Source organism: Parambassis ranga, chromosome 24 (genome assembly GCF_900634625.1).
Source record: "Parambassis ranga chromosome 24, fParRan2.1, whole genome shotgun sequence".
Lineage (NCBI taxonomy): Eukaryota > Metazoa > Chordata > Actinopteri > Ambassidae > Parambassis > Parambassis ranga.
Window position 1 is genome coordinate 1571012 of NC_041043.1, and position 13015 is coordinate 1584026.

Sequence of the window (13015 nt, forward strand, 5' to 3'; positions counted from 1 at the left end):
GAATTACTTTGATTTTCTATAAAACTTCCTAACACATTGTATTGTAAGTTTTTATAGTTAGGTCTACACAGTCTACCGCGAAGAAGTAGTTTTCTTTCTACATTCTAAGTAAGTAAATTGTATTGCAAAGAAATCAGATGTCTCAACTAGCATAGCAACAAGCTAGTACGTGATGTGATGTGATGTGTTGCTAACAAGAGATATAATCTCCAAAGGTCATAACTTGTTTAGTTAGCATTATTTGAGCAGTCTCTGGGTTGTTGCTAAAATATTTTTTCACACCATCACAAACGTTACACTCTGACAGGTTAGTTTTACCTGAGGAGAGCAGATAATCTTCTTTCTGTGGTCGCCTCTGTGATTTTTTCTGATCATTTTCTGTTCTTACAGTAGAAGCACCTGCAGTGTCTTCTCCTGAGTCAGTCTCTGCTTCGTCCTGGTCACTCATGCTCAGACTGGACATTAGAGGAGACAGAATGGGGGACAATCTGTCCAAGCTGCTGGATGTAGAGTCATCCAACACTACAGACAATGTGGGGGAAACAGCATGAGGTGATGAGGAATTATTTGGCACAGCAGAGGTGAACTGGTAAGGACATGGTGGATCCAGAGGTCTTCTTGTCCTCTTCTCGGCCTCCGTGAAGGCTGCGCTCTCTGCTTTTGCTTCTTCAATTCTCAGGGCCTCCAGCAGACTCTGGCTGAGAGCTTCACCCAAAGCATGGAGCTCCTCAACTAGCTGAGGATTGTCTTCACTGCACTGCCAGCATGAAGTACTGAATTCGGGGAGCAGGAACTGCTGCAAGGCCTCCTGTCCTGCACCGTCAAACAGAGGTTCACCTCCACCCGCACAGCATTCCTGGATCCAGTCCGACCTGCTGAGACTCACCTGGCGTATTATCCCTTCCACCTCCTCGATCTTGTGCATTACTCTCTGTGTTGCTTCCCTCTTTTCCATCTCATCAAACCACTGCTGAGGGTTCTTCACACCTTCTGTCTCCTCTTCTTCATATTTCACAGAGCTCATCATACAGCACATGTCATTGTCATATTCAGAAAGCTCACTGTCTGAGTCGAATTCTTCCTCCACAGAAAAATCCTTTCTGGAGCCCTTTTTGCTGAGTGATCTGTAATCATCAGGCAGCTTCCCTCCCAATGTTAGAGCACATTCATCCTTCTTTTGTTCTCTATTGACTCTTCTTCTTCTGGCTGCGGGAGTGCAGATGATTGGCCCCTCTTCTTCAAAGTCCCCAAACGCAGGAGAGCTCATCATCTGGACCTTTGTCGGTGGCCCCTGTGGAGTCATCTTGAGGTCGCCTGTGTAACCACGCTGCCCTGCTCTTCTCCCTCTCCTCCGCGGGATCTGGATTCTGGGAGATTTTGGTAAAGCGCTCTGCCACTCTGTATGATTATGCTTAAGTTTGGTACCCTGTTGGTTCCCCATGGCCATGAAATTCTGGCACTCTGGACACAACGGTAACAGCTCTGTCAGCCAGCGGATCTCTGAGGAATCATCCAAAGCTTTGAGGGTCTCTTTAAAGTCTGTAAGGCAGAATTTGCCTGTTTGACCCTGCTTCACCACACCCTCCTCCTCCTCCTCCTCCTCCTCCTCCTCGTGCTGTGAAGTCAGTCTCTGTTGGAAGCTAGAAGAGGGGCCCCTGGAGTGGGAGAGGGATGGACTCACACAGCACCTCTCCAGAATGGGTCTATACAGGCATAAGTTGGTATGTGTGCACTCCATGATGTTATCTGATTGTCTCCACTCTTTCTCCCCATGAAACCTGGCAGGGGAAAGAACATTTGACTTCATCTACTTATATCTATTTGCAAGAAGTTTTCCCTTTGTCTCATAGTCACACGTAAGACTTATAAACAAACAAAAACATTCACTTACTTGCCAGCATCCCTCTCTGCTACAGCACGGCTCTCCTCTGCTTTACTTTTGCAGGGACAGCTCAGGTAACAGACGATGACCGCTAGTCTGCAAGTGACACACACGGGTTTCAGCCAATCCCTGCTGACTGAAGGAAATCTGAAAGATGCCCATTGGCTCGTCTAAACCCTCTGAAGGCTGACAGGTAAGTACTGAGAGGAGCGTATAAACAAAGGAGCAGGCAAACAGACAGCAGGCTTGAGGATTTGGACTAATTGTAATCTTCTTGACTTAATCGATACTCGAATAAATAGATATAAGACATATGTGCAAAATTAGTCAGATCCGATCATAATGATCATAATCAAAGTACTGCATTGTAAAAGCTTTGAATTTACATTCAATATGCACAAAATATACTAATTCTGCAGCAGAACGTGCTATCTAAACATAAACTGAAGCTACCTGCTACATGAGCAGCTTCAGTTTATAGCGTCTAGCTGCTAGACTGAACCCTCATTGAGACATAACGTTGCTCCATGTGAGTTAACTCTTGAGGGTTACACACTGTGTAATCTCTGTATTAACCTGAATCCCGTGAGTCACATCTGCCCTGCAGCAGTCTGTATTTAGGTCAGCTGTGGCCCACGCTGAGCCACGCAGTGGTCAGCGGGTGCACCGGGCTAATCTGACTGCTGGCCAGCTGTCTCTGGATGGATTACCGACCAGAAGATAAACAGTTGTTAGTGTCAACAATGACACCTGCACAAATAGATGGAAGCTTATGAATAACAAAGAAGATGCTCTGAAAATATTAAATTATGCAGAAGACTTTAGTAAACCAAAACAGTCCACTGACATGAAAGTCTAAAGCGGTGTAACTGATACTGACCTATAGAATTCAGTATAAGTATTTTCACAAAATTGTGTCATCACTAAAAGTCAATAAGGCAGCACCATGTCTTTACAGCCTATATTTATTTATGGCTGTCTGGTAGGCGAAACTCTTCTTGACAGGTCATTAAATATAGATGTAAACTGGAAGGTTTCAATGTGACCACTAGATGGCAGTCATCGCCTGATTTCCACAAGAGGGTCCTGATCAGTACATAGAAATGTATGGAAACTTGATGTTAAAGGTTAAGATGATTATAAAGACGCATTATTTGCTTTTTTGAATATATATTTTTTCTTCTGCATTAGTGATCACAGTCATTTATGAATTTGCTTTAACTGTAAGTCTTATGAATATTTAAATCTGCTTAAACCAGTAAGGGTGAAGTCGAATCATTTCTCAGGGTTAAATTCTATTCTCCGGACACCAAATGGCAACTTTATTAATGCAGGCTAACCAGTCATAGTGTGTGTGTGTGTGTGTGTGTGTGTGCATGCATGTGCATGGTTAAAGGAGGGCTGAATAACTTTACATTCAGCCCCACTGCTGCCAGTCAGACCCAGCCATGCTTCACAGTCAGAGAAGGACTCAATAAAACTGCTGAATCAGCTGGCAAAGAGGTGTTTCTGTGTTTATAAAGTATCTTAGCTTCATCATCATCATCATCAGCAGCAGAACACTACCGCCGGGAGCTCGTCCCCTGATGCTCCGGCTCTGTCCGCACTGCTGCTGCTGGCGCCGGGGCGCGCAGGGAGGAGGAGGGGGGAGGAAGAGTAGGAGGAGAAAGGGTGGATGAGATGAGGGGGTAGGTAGGTACAAGAGAGAAGGAGAAGAGAGGGGGGTGCTCCGCCGGGCTGCCGTATATGGCTGTGGATGAGCTCTATGCTAATATCGGCTTGAGAAGCACAGCATCGCGTTTCTGCCGGCAGTCAGTGGTGGCTTCCAGAGTCTGAGCAGGCTCCTTCACAGCCATGGCTGAGGGCGGAGAAGGGGAAGATGAGATCCAGTTCTTGAGAACTGTAAGTAAAGATCATTTCATCGATCCAGCCAGTTTTCAGACTGCAGCAGGCAGCTCGTTAATTAATTAAACCGCCCACATAAGTTGGATCAGTGTGGGAGTTTGGGTTCAAAACGCATCGCATCAGGTTCGTTTGGCTTTTGCGCGTGCACGCCTGGTGGCTGTGGAAGTTGCCGCAGGTCGCACGGCGCACCTGTCCACAGGAGACTTGATGTGGCGGAATATCAATGAGACTCCTGTTTGCAGGTGCAAGGGCGAGAAATGAGCGAGCGATGCCGTCCTCTGCTTTCCACCCTCTGTCATCCATCTGTCATCCATCTTTTTATGGCTGTATTTTCTTCTCCTTTGGGGGAGAAGACTTACAATAAGTTGCGCTCTCACACGCAAGCCGCCCTCTGCGATGACTATTTTAGTTGTTTGACGCAGATTGCTTACGGTGTGCCTGCTCTGTGTGGTTATACCCAGCAGTTATCCCCGTAAATGATATGACAGCTTGTATGTTGGTATGATATTTATCGCGGTGGCTCTGCCGTCTTATATGGAGCTCTATGAGCCTGTTGTATGAAGAGAAAATAGAGAAAATGCTCTTATGGATGTGTTGAATATTATTATTTTTTTTTGGATAAATTGTCCTAATTGGCAAAATGTGCAGTGTAATGAAAAGTTTTATCTCCATGGGAAGTCTCTGGTATGGTGGCCTAGAGAGGTAAAATCACTGAAATGACATGCTTCCAGGGACCATAAAAAAGTGAGCCCCTCTGTGTAATTGAATTACAGGATGATAATAATCAAAAGGCTGAGAAAGCATAAAAATGCAACCAGGTTGTCAAGCATTCACAGTGTGTCCCAGCTTTTGCTCTGTTTGTTGTTTGTGTAACTAGTCATTTGCATTTATATTTTCATTTTTTATTTTTCCACTGTGGGTGCTCTAAAGTTTTTTTAGAGTTTACAGTTTGGACTTAGTAATTATGATCACTGGTGTGATAAATTAGTGGAACCATTTAATTTCATTCATTTGAACAGACATTTAATCAGGTTTACCATAAAGCCTACATCTAAGTTGCTGTGCAGCCATGTTTAAGCCTAATAATATGGTAAATTTGAAGGGATTGTTAGTAAGTGTTGATTTTATGCATAAATAAAAGGAAATGAGTGGCTGCCTGGAAAGTTGTATGAACGCTGTAATGGTGAGATGAAGTGGTTACAGTTGTAGCAGGTACCCTGACTTTTTGTTGCTATGAGTCCCTCCCCCCTCCAGAATCCCACCGTCCCAATGATGCAACTTGATACCATCTCTCATTAGGCCCCTCTTCGCCTGGTCACGTCTTTTCAACCTGGCCAAGAATCAAGCCGACACTGAGATAACTCAGATGATGTCAATGGGCTTATTTTCTCAGATGTCCTCCAGAGCCTCAGAGGGTCTGTGAAGTTGGTGAAGCCACCTTTTACAAATCGAAACCTTTGCTTATCACTTTTGAGATGTTGATGCATACATTCCTGCAGCCTGTGAAGGCTGGTTGTTTGTGGCAGGCATGTGGACCTTGTACTTAACAGCTCCTACTATTTGTGATGCCAGTGATATGCTGACCCATGCCTCTCAGATTCAACTGTCACAATGGCATGTTGGTTATTTGATGACAACAGCGATTTGAGAGAGGGGGGCTTCCCCTGAGGTTCATGGAGCCTTGTTATCAAACCTCGGCGGTGAGAGAAACGTGCCCCTGCAGGAAGCCCTAAAATACAAGTGCTAATTGAAACACACTGCATTACAAAGTGTTGAGTATTATAGAATAAGCCTGTGCAGGAGCTACATGTCTTTTGTGGTGATGTAAAGCTATAAGCACTGGTGTGGAGTCTGTTGGAATAATACTGTCAGGTGGTGACAGAGGTCTGGACATTGTGACTCAGTTTCAGTGCGGACTCTCTTCGCTGTTGATGTGTAATGTTGGGAAAGCTGGCAGTGATAAGAACTTCTCTGTCAAAGGCAAGGACAGCAGTCCCTACTGTAACTCTATATCCACACACACTCACTTAATGTTCCAACAGGAGAGATAATGCTCATTATATGCAGCTATGCATACAATAAAGTGTATGTTTAGGAACTATTACAGAGTTATGAATAGCATGTGCAAGAATGAAAATAAGAGTAAGATTTCAGTGCTGCTGTGTTTATCTGCAGAAAATGATCAGTGCTCAGCTTTGGTTTGTTGTTTACAGTACACTGACTAAAGTATGTGAGCTTATCAAACTGTATTTTAGAATAAAATAAAATGCTACATGTGCTGCAGACAGTGCTGACAGTATTGTAAACTGAGGAGGTAAAGCAGCTTGAATTATGTGATGAAAAATACAATATACTGACAATAATATATTTGCGATAAGCGTCTAAACTCTTGGTAAATCCGAATACTGGCAAAGAGGTAGAGCGCAAGTGGAGCTGAGGCGGACAGGCAATCACAGAAAAAGGAAGCTCGCACTGCAAGTAGACGACTCAAAGTGGTCACGCCTACAATTGTGTAAAAAGTGGAGATATAATTAAAACAAATTAAGTATGTAAACATTCAGCCAAACATTTTGGTATCTTGCTGTTATTTTATGCTCTAAAGCTGAACATGTTAACATGGGAGTCTCTGAGAATTGACTCAGTGGCAGAAGAAGGAACTGCAGTTCTTGACACACACAGGCTTCATTTCTCGGCCCAGCAGGTTACTGCTTGGCATTAATCCAGTTTCTCAACCAGAAACTGGGATTTTACTACTACTTCTAATACAGAGCTGCCAATGCTGGTAATCAGATTCTGCATGGTGGAGACTCAGGGGTGGAGACATCATATTGAGGTCCCACACACACTCCCGGAACATGACAAAGCTCAGCTGCTGCAATCTTGGATGCTTACCCTGCTGTTGAAAACAAATTTACCATGCTCCACATCATATTTGTGTCATATTTTGTGGGTTCAAACAGACAGTGATATATCTTTCAACGCATCACAAAGACCAATCAAGCTCCTTTTGTGTTGCTTATCCACCTGACATCTTATTTTAACCTGTGTTGTCCAGGTGAGCTGCTGTCCGCGGTTTCCGTCCACCAGTAGCTCCTCTGGGCTTATTTGGAGTTTATGTTGTTCTGGAAGCCTGCTGCATACCAAGGCGAGGACTCAGGGGGTTTAAATTTAGCCTTTTTAAAGATGATGCTTCCACAGCACATACAGCTCTGCTCGTCTGGCACTAAACCACACCACAGGGGCAAAGTGCTTCAGCCTGGGCAGCACAAGACCAGCGACACTTTAACACCATTTTTATAGGGATAAAGTAGCATTTAGAAATCAAATGCTGAATACCACACAGCAGTATACAGCATTTTCTGAAGCTTAGTATGTCAAAGTAATGAGCAGTGTCACAAGGTGGGCAAGATTTTGAATCAGAGGTGTTGACTTTGAGCTTTTGATGTAACTGGAAGTGTGAAGACTCTGTTCCTACAGGTGTCAGGAAAATATGTGAAAGTGCACTACAGCATTTATTGCAGTAGTTGGTGCCCTTGCAAACTTTGCCTCTCCAATGAGGAGTAGGAGCATTAGGCCTCAGGTGAACCTCCCTCGGATTGATTTTAATCAAATGGGAAGGATTTCCTCTGTATTGATTGAGCAGTGTGTTCTCTGGCAGCTCCAGCTCTCGCTGGTCATCAGCACTGAAGGACAGTGAGGTGGCTACGATGCCACCATCATTTACACAACTTTGATGTAACAGTGGCAGCACCCCAACACCACTGACTGGCGGTATTTTGTCATATAAGAGGGGAGGGGTGTCTTCTTTGTTTAGTGGGATAATTGATTTATTGATAATATACAATGACATTATTCTTATATAAATACAGTATGTTATCTTGCATATGCAGATATGGTCAACATCCATTCTAAATGCATGTTGCAGTACAGGTCCAGGCACAGTCAGTAGTACAGTCCCAGCATGAGCAGCTGCATGAGAGGCCTCAAATAATTGCCTTCATTAATCAACAGAGGACAGAAAAAGGTGCAGCCTCTTAGTGATTAAAGTATCTCTTAGGTCACTCTGTTCATTTTTATTTAACACCCGCACAGTTCAGTGTCAGCTCTCTGGCTCTAATAGTTCTTTCCTCTAAAACCAGTTACAGCCTTTAATGGGATCCTACATGATCATCAGCTATTTTGTGCCAAAGTTGGAACAGTTTGATTTGTTTGTGTTTCTCTTTAGTTTAGAGTGGAGTCTAATGGTCCTTTTTTGTGAAAAATATGATATGAATTCAGCCTTTTTGGTCTTTGTCAAAATGAAAATTAATAATAATTATGGAAACTTTTTCACACAGTTACAGGGCAGATTATCTAACTATATTGAGTTGTGTTTATGTCCACCTGAGCCACCTTACTTTCTTCCTCATTCTTGGTGATAACAGCTGCTCTTAAAATGGAGCTATAACCACTTTCACACTGGACTAAACCCACTAGAGCCACTAACAACATCAAGCTGTAGTCTTCCCCAATCATTCTGCTGTAGTAATCAGTAATTATAGCCTGACTGCAGTTATGAATACATGACACATGATGCATTTCTGTTGATGTTCATCCGAAATGTATTGCAGTTTATTGCATCCTAACTGAGGCAGCACTTAAGCAACATTAAGCCAGGTTTGAGGAGTGTTTGAGGTAAAATAAATGAAAAATTGACTGCAGTGATATAGTTACTAGCTGAATTATACTGTTTATTAACTTTAACTTTTGTGACATCAAATGCAACAAATCAGACAAAAGGCACAAAGATAAACTTCTTTGTTTGCTGCTAGTAAGACCTGTTGTAGTAGGCTTCTTTGTTCATCGTGGTTTTGTTGTTGGAGCAGTCTGGGGACCCTCACAATAAAAGATGACAGAAGTTCAATCATTTAAAAGCTTTACAACCACGATGACTTTTCAGAAAAACATATAATGTCTGAGTTGTTAATGTGTTTTTGACACAATGGGATGCTTCACTTTGAGAAACATGATTCTGTATGTCATCTTTCACTCATCTTGAGTTTTTCAGTAAAGCACACTGACATCTCAGAAACAGCACTCTGTATTTGCTGTGTGCATCCAGCCATGGCAGCTGCAGTGCAGAGATGACATCCTGTAGCTGGATAGATCTGAAAAGCATTTCCAGCCATTGTAAAGAGGGGGTTTACCTTGTCACAGGCGACTACTGATTTATTGCAAAACACTTAAATGCTCAATGAATTTCTCTTGTATCACATCCTCTGTTGACCCACAGCTGTTCTCTATGTCTGTCTTTCTGTCTGAGGATTGACAGTTTGACCTCTCCTGATGAACCACATTGTTGTCTTCTTACTGTAGAATCACATTTGATACCTGCCTGTGAGAGAGAGTTGCCTTAGATAAACATCTTCACCTGATATCTGCACTTCTTTTTCAATCCTACTTCTTTTACACCCCACTACATCTTGCCTGTGTCTGCTCTGTCTCATCAGACAGGATGATAGACTTTAGAGACCCCCTGACTCCCTCCCTGATCACAGGCTCCCTATTTCTCAGCACTCCTGCTGAGGTGGGCGCCTTGACCTTGCACGCATGGTGGCCGCTGTTATTTGAAGCTGCTCCGGAGCAATATGCATACAAACTAAGCCAAGTAAATCCAATTTGTTATGGGAACACCATATAAATCTTGGAGTCTGTGATCCATGGCAGTGTAGTGCAGGGGAAAAACTTGCCTGAGTTGGAATTTTATGTTTTTTTATGTTTTATTTTTTTAAATAAACCTCCTTTTAAATAAAAATGTGTGGTGCATTATTAATTTTGATTCATGACATCACAAATCTGTAAGTCCTATAGGCTGATAGATTTAACTTAGTAATATATTTAGAGGCTGTTTGACAGTGGTGAGGTGTACAGTGAAGGCAAATTATTTTGTTATGTTATTTAAATGTTTTGTGATATGTTGTGTAATTGTGAACCATTCATGTTTGCAGTTCTCTCTCTGTCAGTCACCACAGCTCCGTGGTAGAATGTAATTTCCTAAGTACTGGTATCAGCAGAGGGGCCTCATTGAGCTCTTCTTTCTTCTTTTTTTCTATATACTGTATAAACAAAAAATAATTTCTATAATTAATCAATTTTTCATTGTCGTTATTATGGACATGATTTGGCCTGTGGACCATACTTAATGATCTTCCAGATCACAAGTCAGATGTCTGACACTGATATAAATGAATCCCATATTGAATCACAAAGTCGATTCCTTCACTTGATTGTCTTTGTCTAAACTCTTTATTTGTTTATTTTTCACCTTTGTTACAAAAAATAGAGCAGCAACAGTCCTGGTTTAACTTATCCCCCCTCCCCAAACACCAGAAATACTGAGAGTCTTTGGCTCGGGTCGTTAGCTTCCATGCCACCCATGAGATTATTTCTACCTTCAGGACTTCTTAACAGTTGAAATATGTCTGTGAAGCCACAGTAAAATGTCAAATTGCTAAAACATCAGTTTCCCAGTCTTTCAGTTTCTTTTTTTTTCATCTGTTTCTTTTTGGTATTCAAGTCCTATTTTTAACTGTCACTGCACTTTGTCAGGTTTTTTCCCCCCTTCCTGTCTCTTTTCCTGTCTATTTTCCAAGTTTAGAGCTTTGACCAAAGGTTTTAATCTTGTGAATATTTTTATAATTTATAGTCAGGTGCCAGTGGTTGACAGATTCCTCAGATCTGAGCTTGCTACCACCAGGATCCCAAAAAGAATTTTTAACTTAGAAGCTAACAATCTTCCTTAAAGAAGCAGCGCTCTCAGGCACCTCATCCAGCTTATCAGGTTGTAGTTCTCACACATCTACACTGTATCTGCTTCACTCTCCATGTTGTTAGCTAAGCTTCACTAAAAAGTCGTAGCTCAACCTGTACTTAGCACCCTGTCTGACATTTATGAGAAACACGACTCCTTAACAGTCACAGCAATTTGAACAGGCTACACACATGCAGACAGTGTGAACAAGGAGGCAAATTTACTTAATTCCCTTTATTCTCTAAGCCCCTCTCAATATTTTTTTTCTCTCCTTCCAAAAGCTTGCCTGTGTTGATCTCCACTGAGCATGTGCAAAGCATGTGCGTCAAAATAGCAGTGCTGAGGGATTGAACAGATTCACCTTTTCTCAAGTTCACATTGGTGGCAGCGCTGTGTGAGTTGTGGGAGTTTATTTGGCACGGGAGGAGCATCGGGAGTTCTCGGGTTTCCGTTGGTGGATGCATGGAGCTGCACACACACACACATGCACCTGTTGCTGTCTGTTGATTCACACACACACAAGCAAGCTGCCTGTTTGGTTAGTGGAGAAAAAAATAGGTTTGAAAAGATAATCGAGAGTGTTCATTCAGGAAAATCTGTAACCATAGTGACAAACCTTTTTGTGTTGTTTTTTAATGGAGGAATGATGAAACTGCAGGATTAGAAATGGGTAGCGAGGACAAGGTGGGGTTGTTAGGAGTGGGCAGGGTCAAGTTCCCACTTTACACTTGGAAGCTGGGTAAAGCAGCCACCCAACCCTTCTCCTGCTCTGCAGGCCTGGGCACCTATACATAGTAATGATGCTGCTCTTTAGCTGTCTAGCAGATGGTCGCACTGCTGCTGTGAGGATCACTTTGCCTCAGATTCACCAGATTCCCTGGCTTGGAATCAAATCAGGAGTGCAGAAAGTGTAAAAAACAAAAGTGTCTTGGCTTTTTGTGTTTTTGAGATATAATCACAGCGATCAGATTTTTATGTGAGGATGCCACAATTTATCTGGATGTGACATTAAAACTTCCCATGCAGTGTCTTCTGTATGTATTTAGATCTACATTAACATTATCATCCATTCTGCTCTTCCTCCTGTTGCTTCATCCAGCTCAGATAACTGGATGGAATTCAGTCTATGTAGCTTTCTGGTCTTACACTGACTAAGCTACACTATCAAAGTAAAAGAAAGAATAACATTGAATTTAAGTATGCATGAATATGTAATAGGCTTTTCATTGTAGGATTGTGTTGCAATTTTTTTTGACATGTTTGGAATAAGTTGGCACAAATAATGTTTGTCAAAAACAAAAAAAAAGAAGCCACGTGCTAATCTAGTACGCTGCCAACAGTGCCAGGCCCAACAGGTTTTGTAAGGCCACCAGAATTTCAAACAGCTGAAAAGAAAGAGATGTATTTACTTGATTTTAAAGAGGTGACAAGTCTTCGGTCATCCTGTGGCCATATTGAGTTTCCCTGTCTGTAGCCTGAAACAACAAACTGTGTTTCCTCCATCGCACAACTGCACCACTAATTCCGAGCCAACATCGGTGCTATCAGTAATCACCTCCCTGAAGCCTGCAGTTGGGTCACAGGTGTTATAAATGTAGCTTGTGTGGACTGCTGTGCAAGCTTACCCTCTCTTTTACGTCGCCATGACATTTGATTTGGCCGTGCTTATTCCCTGCAGCAGAGACCATTGCAAAGCAGCTGCTGCGTAGTCGCCAAACAGCTCTTTAAATCTTTTCTGTTTTCTTCTTCTAAAACTGAGGGATAAGCTGGATCACATCTCTGAGGCTGAATGATACTGTACCTAGAGGTCAAATGATGAAATGTCCCTGCTGTCACATAAGATGGTTTTGTATCTGTTGCCATCTGGACTCTGCCTAACTCCTCACTAATCCAAATACGGCTAAAGAGCTGAGCAGAGGCAGATGGATAATGAACTGTTTTGCTCCTTTAATTATTCACAACTTTAAGTAAGTAACTGGTGAACTATATAAAGATAATGCACTTTGTAATGACCCTGTTGTTGTGAATTGGTAAATTATCTATAAAGACTCAATTTGGAGCCACCCTGAAGTATACCAGTTGTGTAGAGCCAAAAGTAATACTGCTCTCCCTTGGTATCTTCAAAGGTATTACCTCAACTTTTTATAATTCAGTCATCACAACAGAGTCCACTGGGCATATACTGCAGAGTCCACCTTACTGTGCAGTGTCTGAACTTTAATATCTGCTGAAAGAGCAAAAAATCGTTCCGATGATTAAATACCTCATCTTGTTTCTGATTCAATTCCACTGCAAGATTTTCTCCACAGATGGAGTTGAATGTTTTCTAATGCAGTAAAAACATTAGATAGTATAATGGGATAAAAAATTTAATTACTTTTTTGCACATGGCTGCATGGCCATGTAGAAGCTTTTACTTCGTCATCACACAAAATTTC

At 42.2% G+C, this 13015-nt stretch overlaps 1 protein-coding gene across 4 annotated transcripts in view; it reads left to right on the forward strand.

Annotated features, from left to right (window-relative positions):
- Positions 1–3648: 3648 nt before the first annotated feature.
- Positions 3649–13015, forward strand: part of ryr3 (ryanodine receptor 3) — a 74685-nt gene continuing 65318 nt past the window's right edge. For 2 of the 4 annotated variants that reach the window (XM_028397074.1, XM_028397075.1), the window contains exon 1: positions 3649–3784. In XM_028397074.1, the coding sequence (XP_028252875.1) occupies positions 3737–3784 (48 nt within the window). In that variant the 5' untranslated portion in view covers positions 3649–3736. The remainder of the gene's footprint in view (positions 3785–13015) is intronic. The other 2 variants (XM_028397072.1, XM_028397073.1) reach the window with 1 other exon arrangement.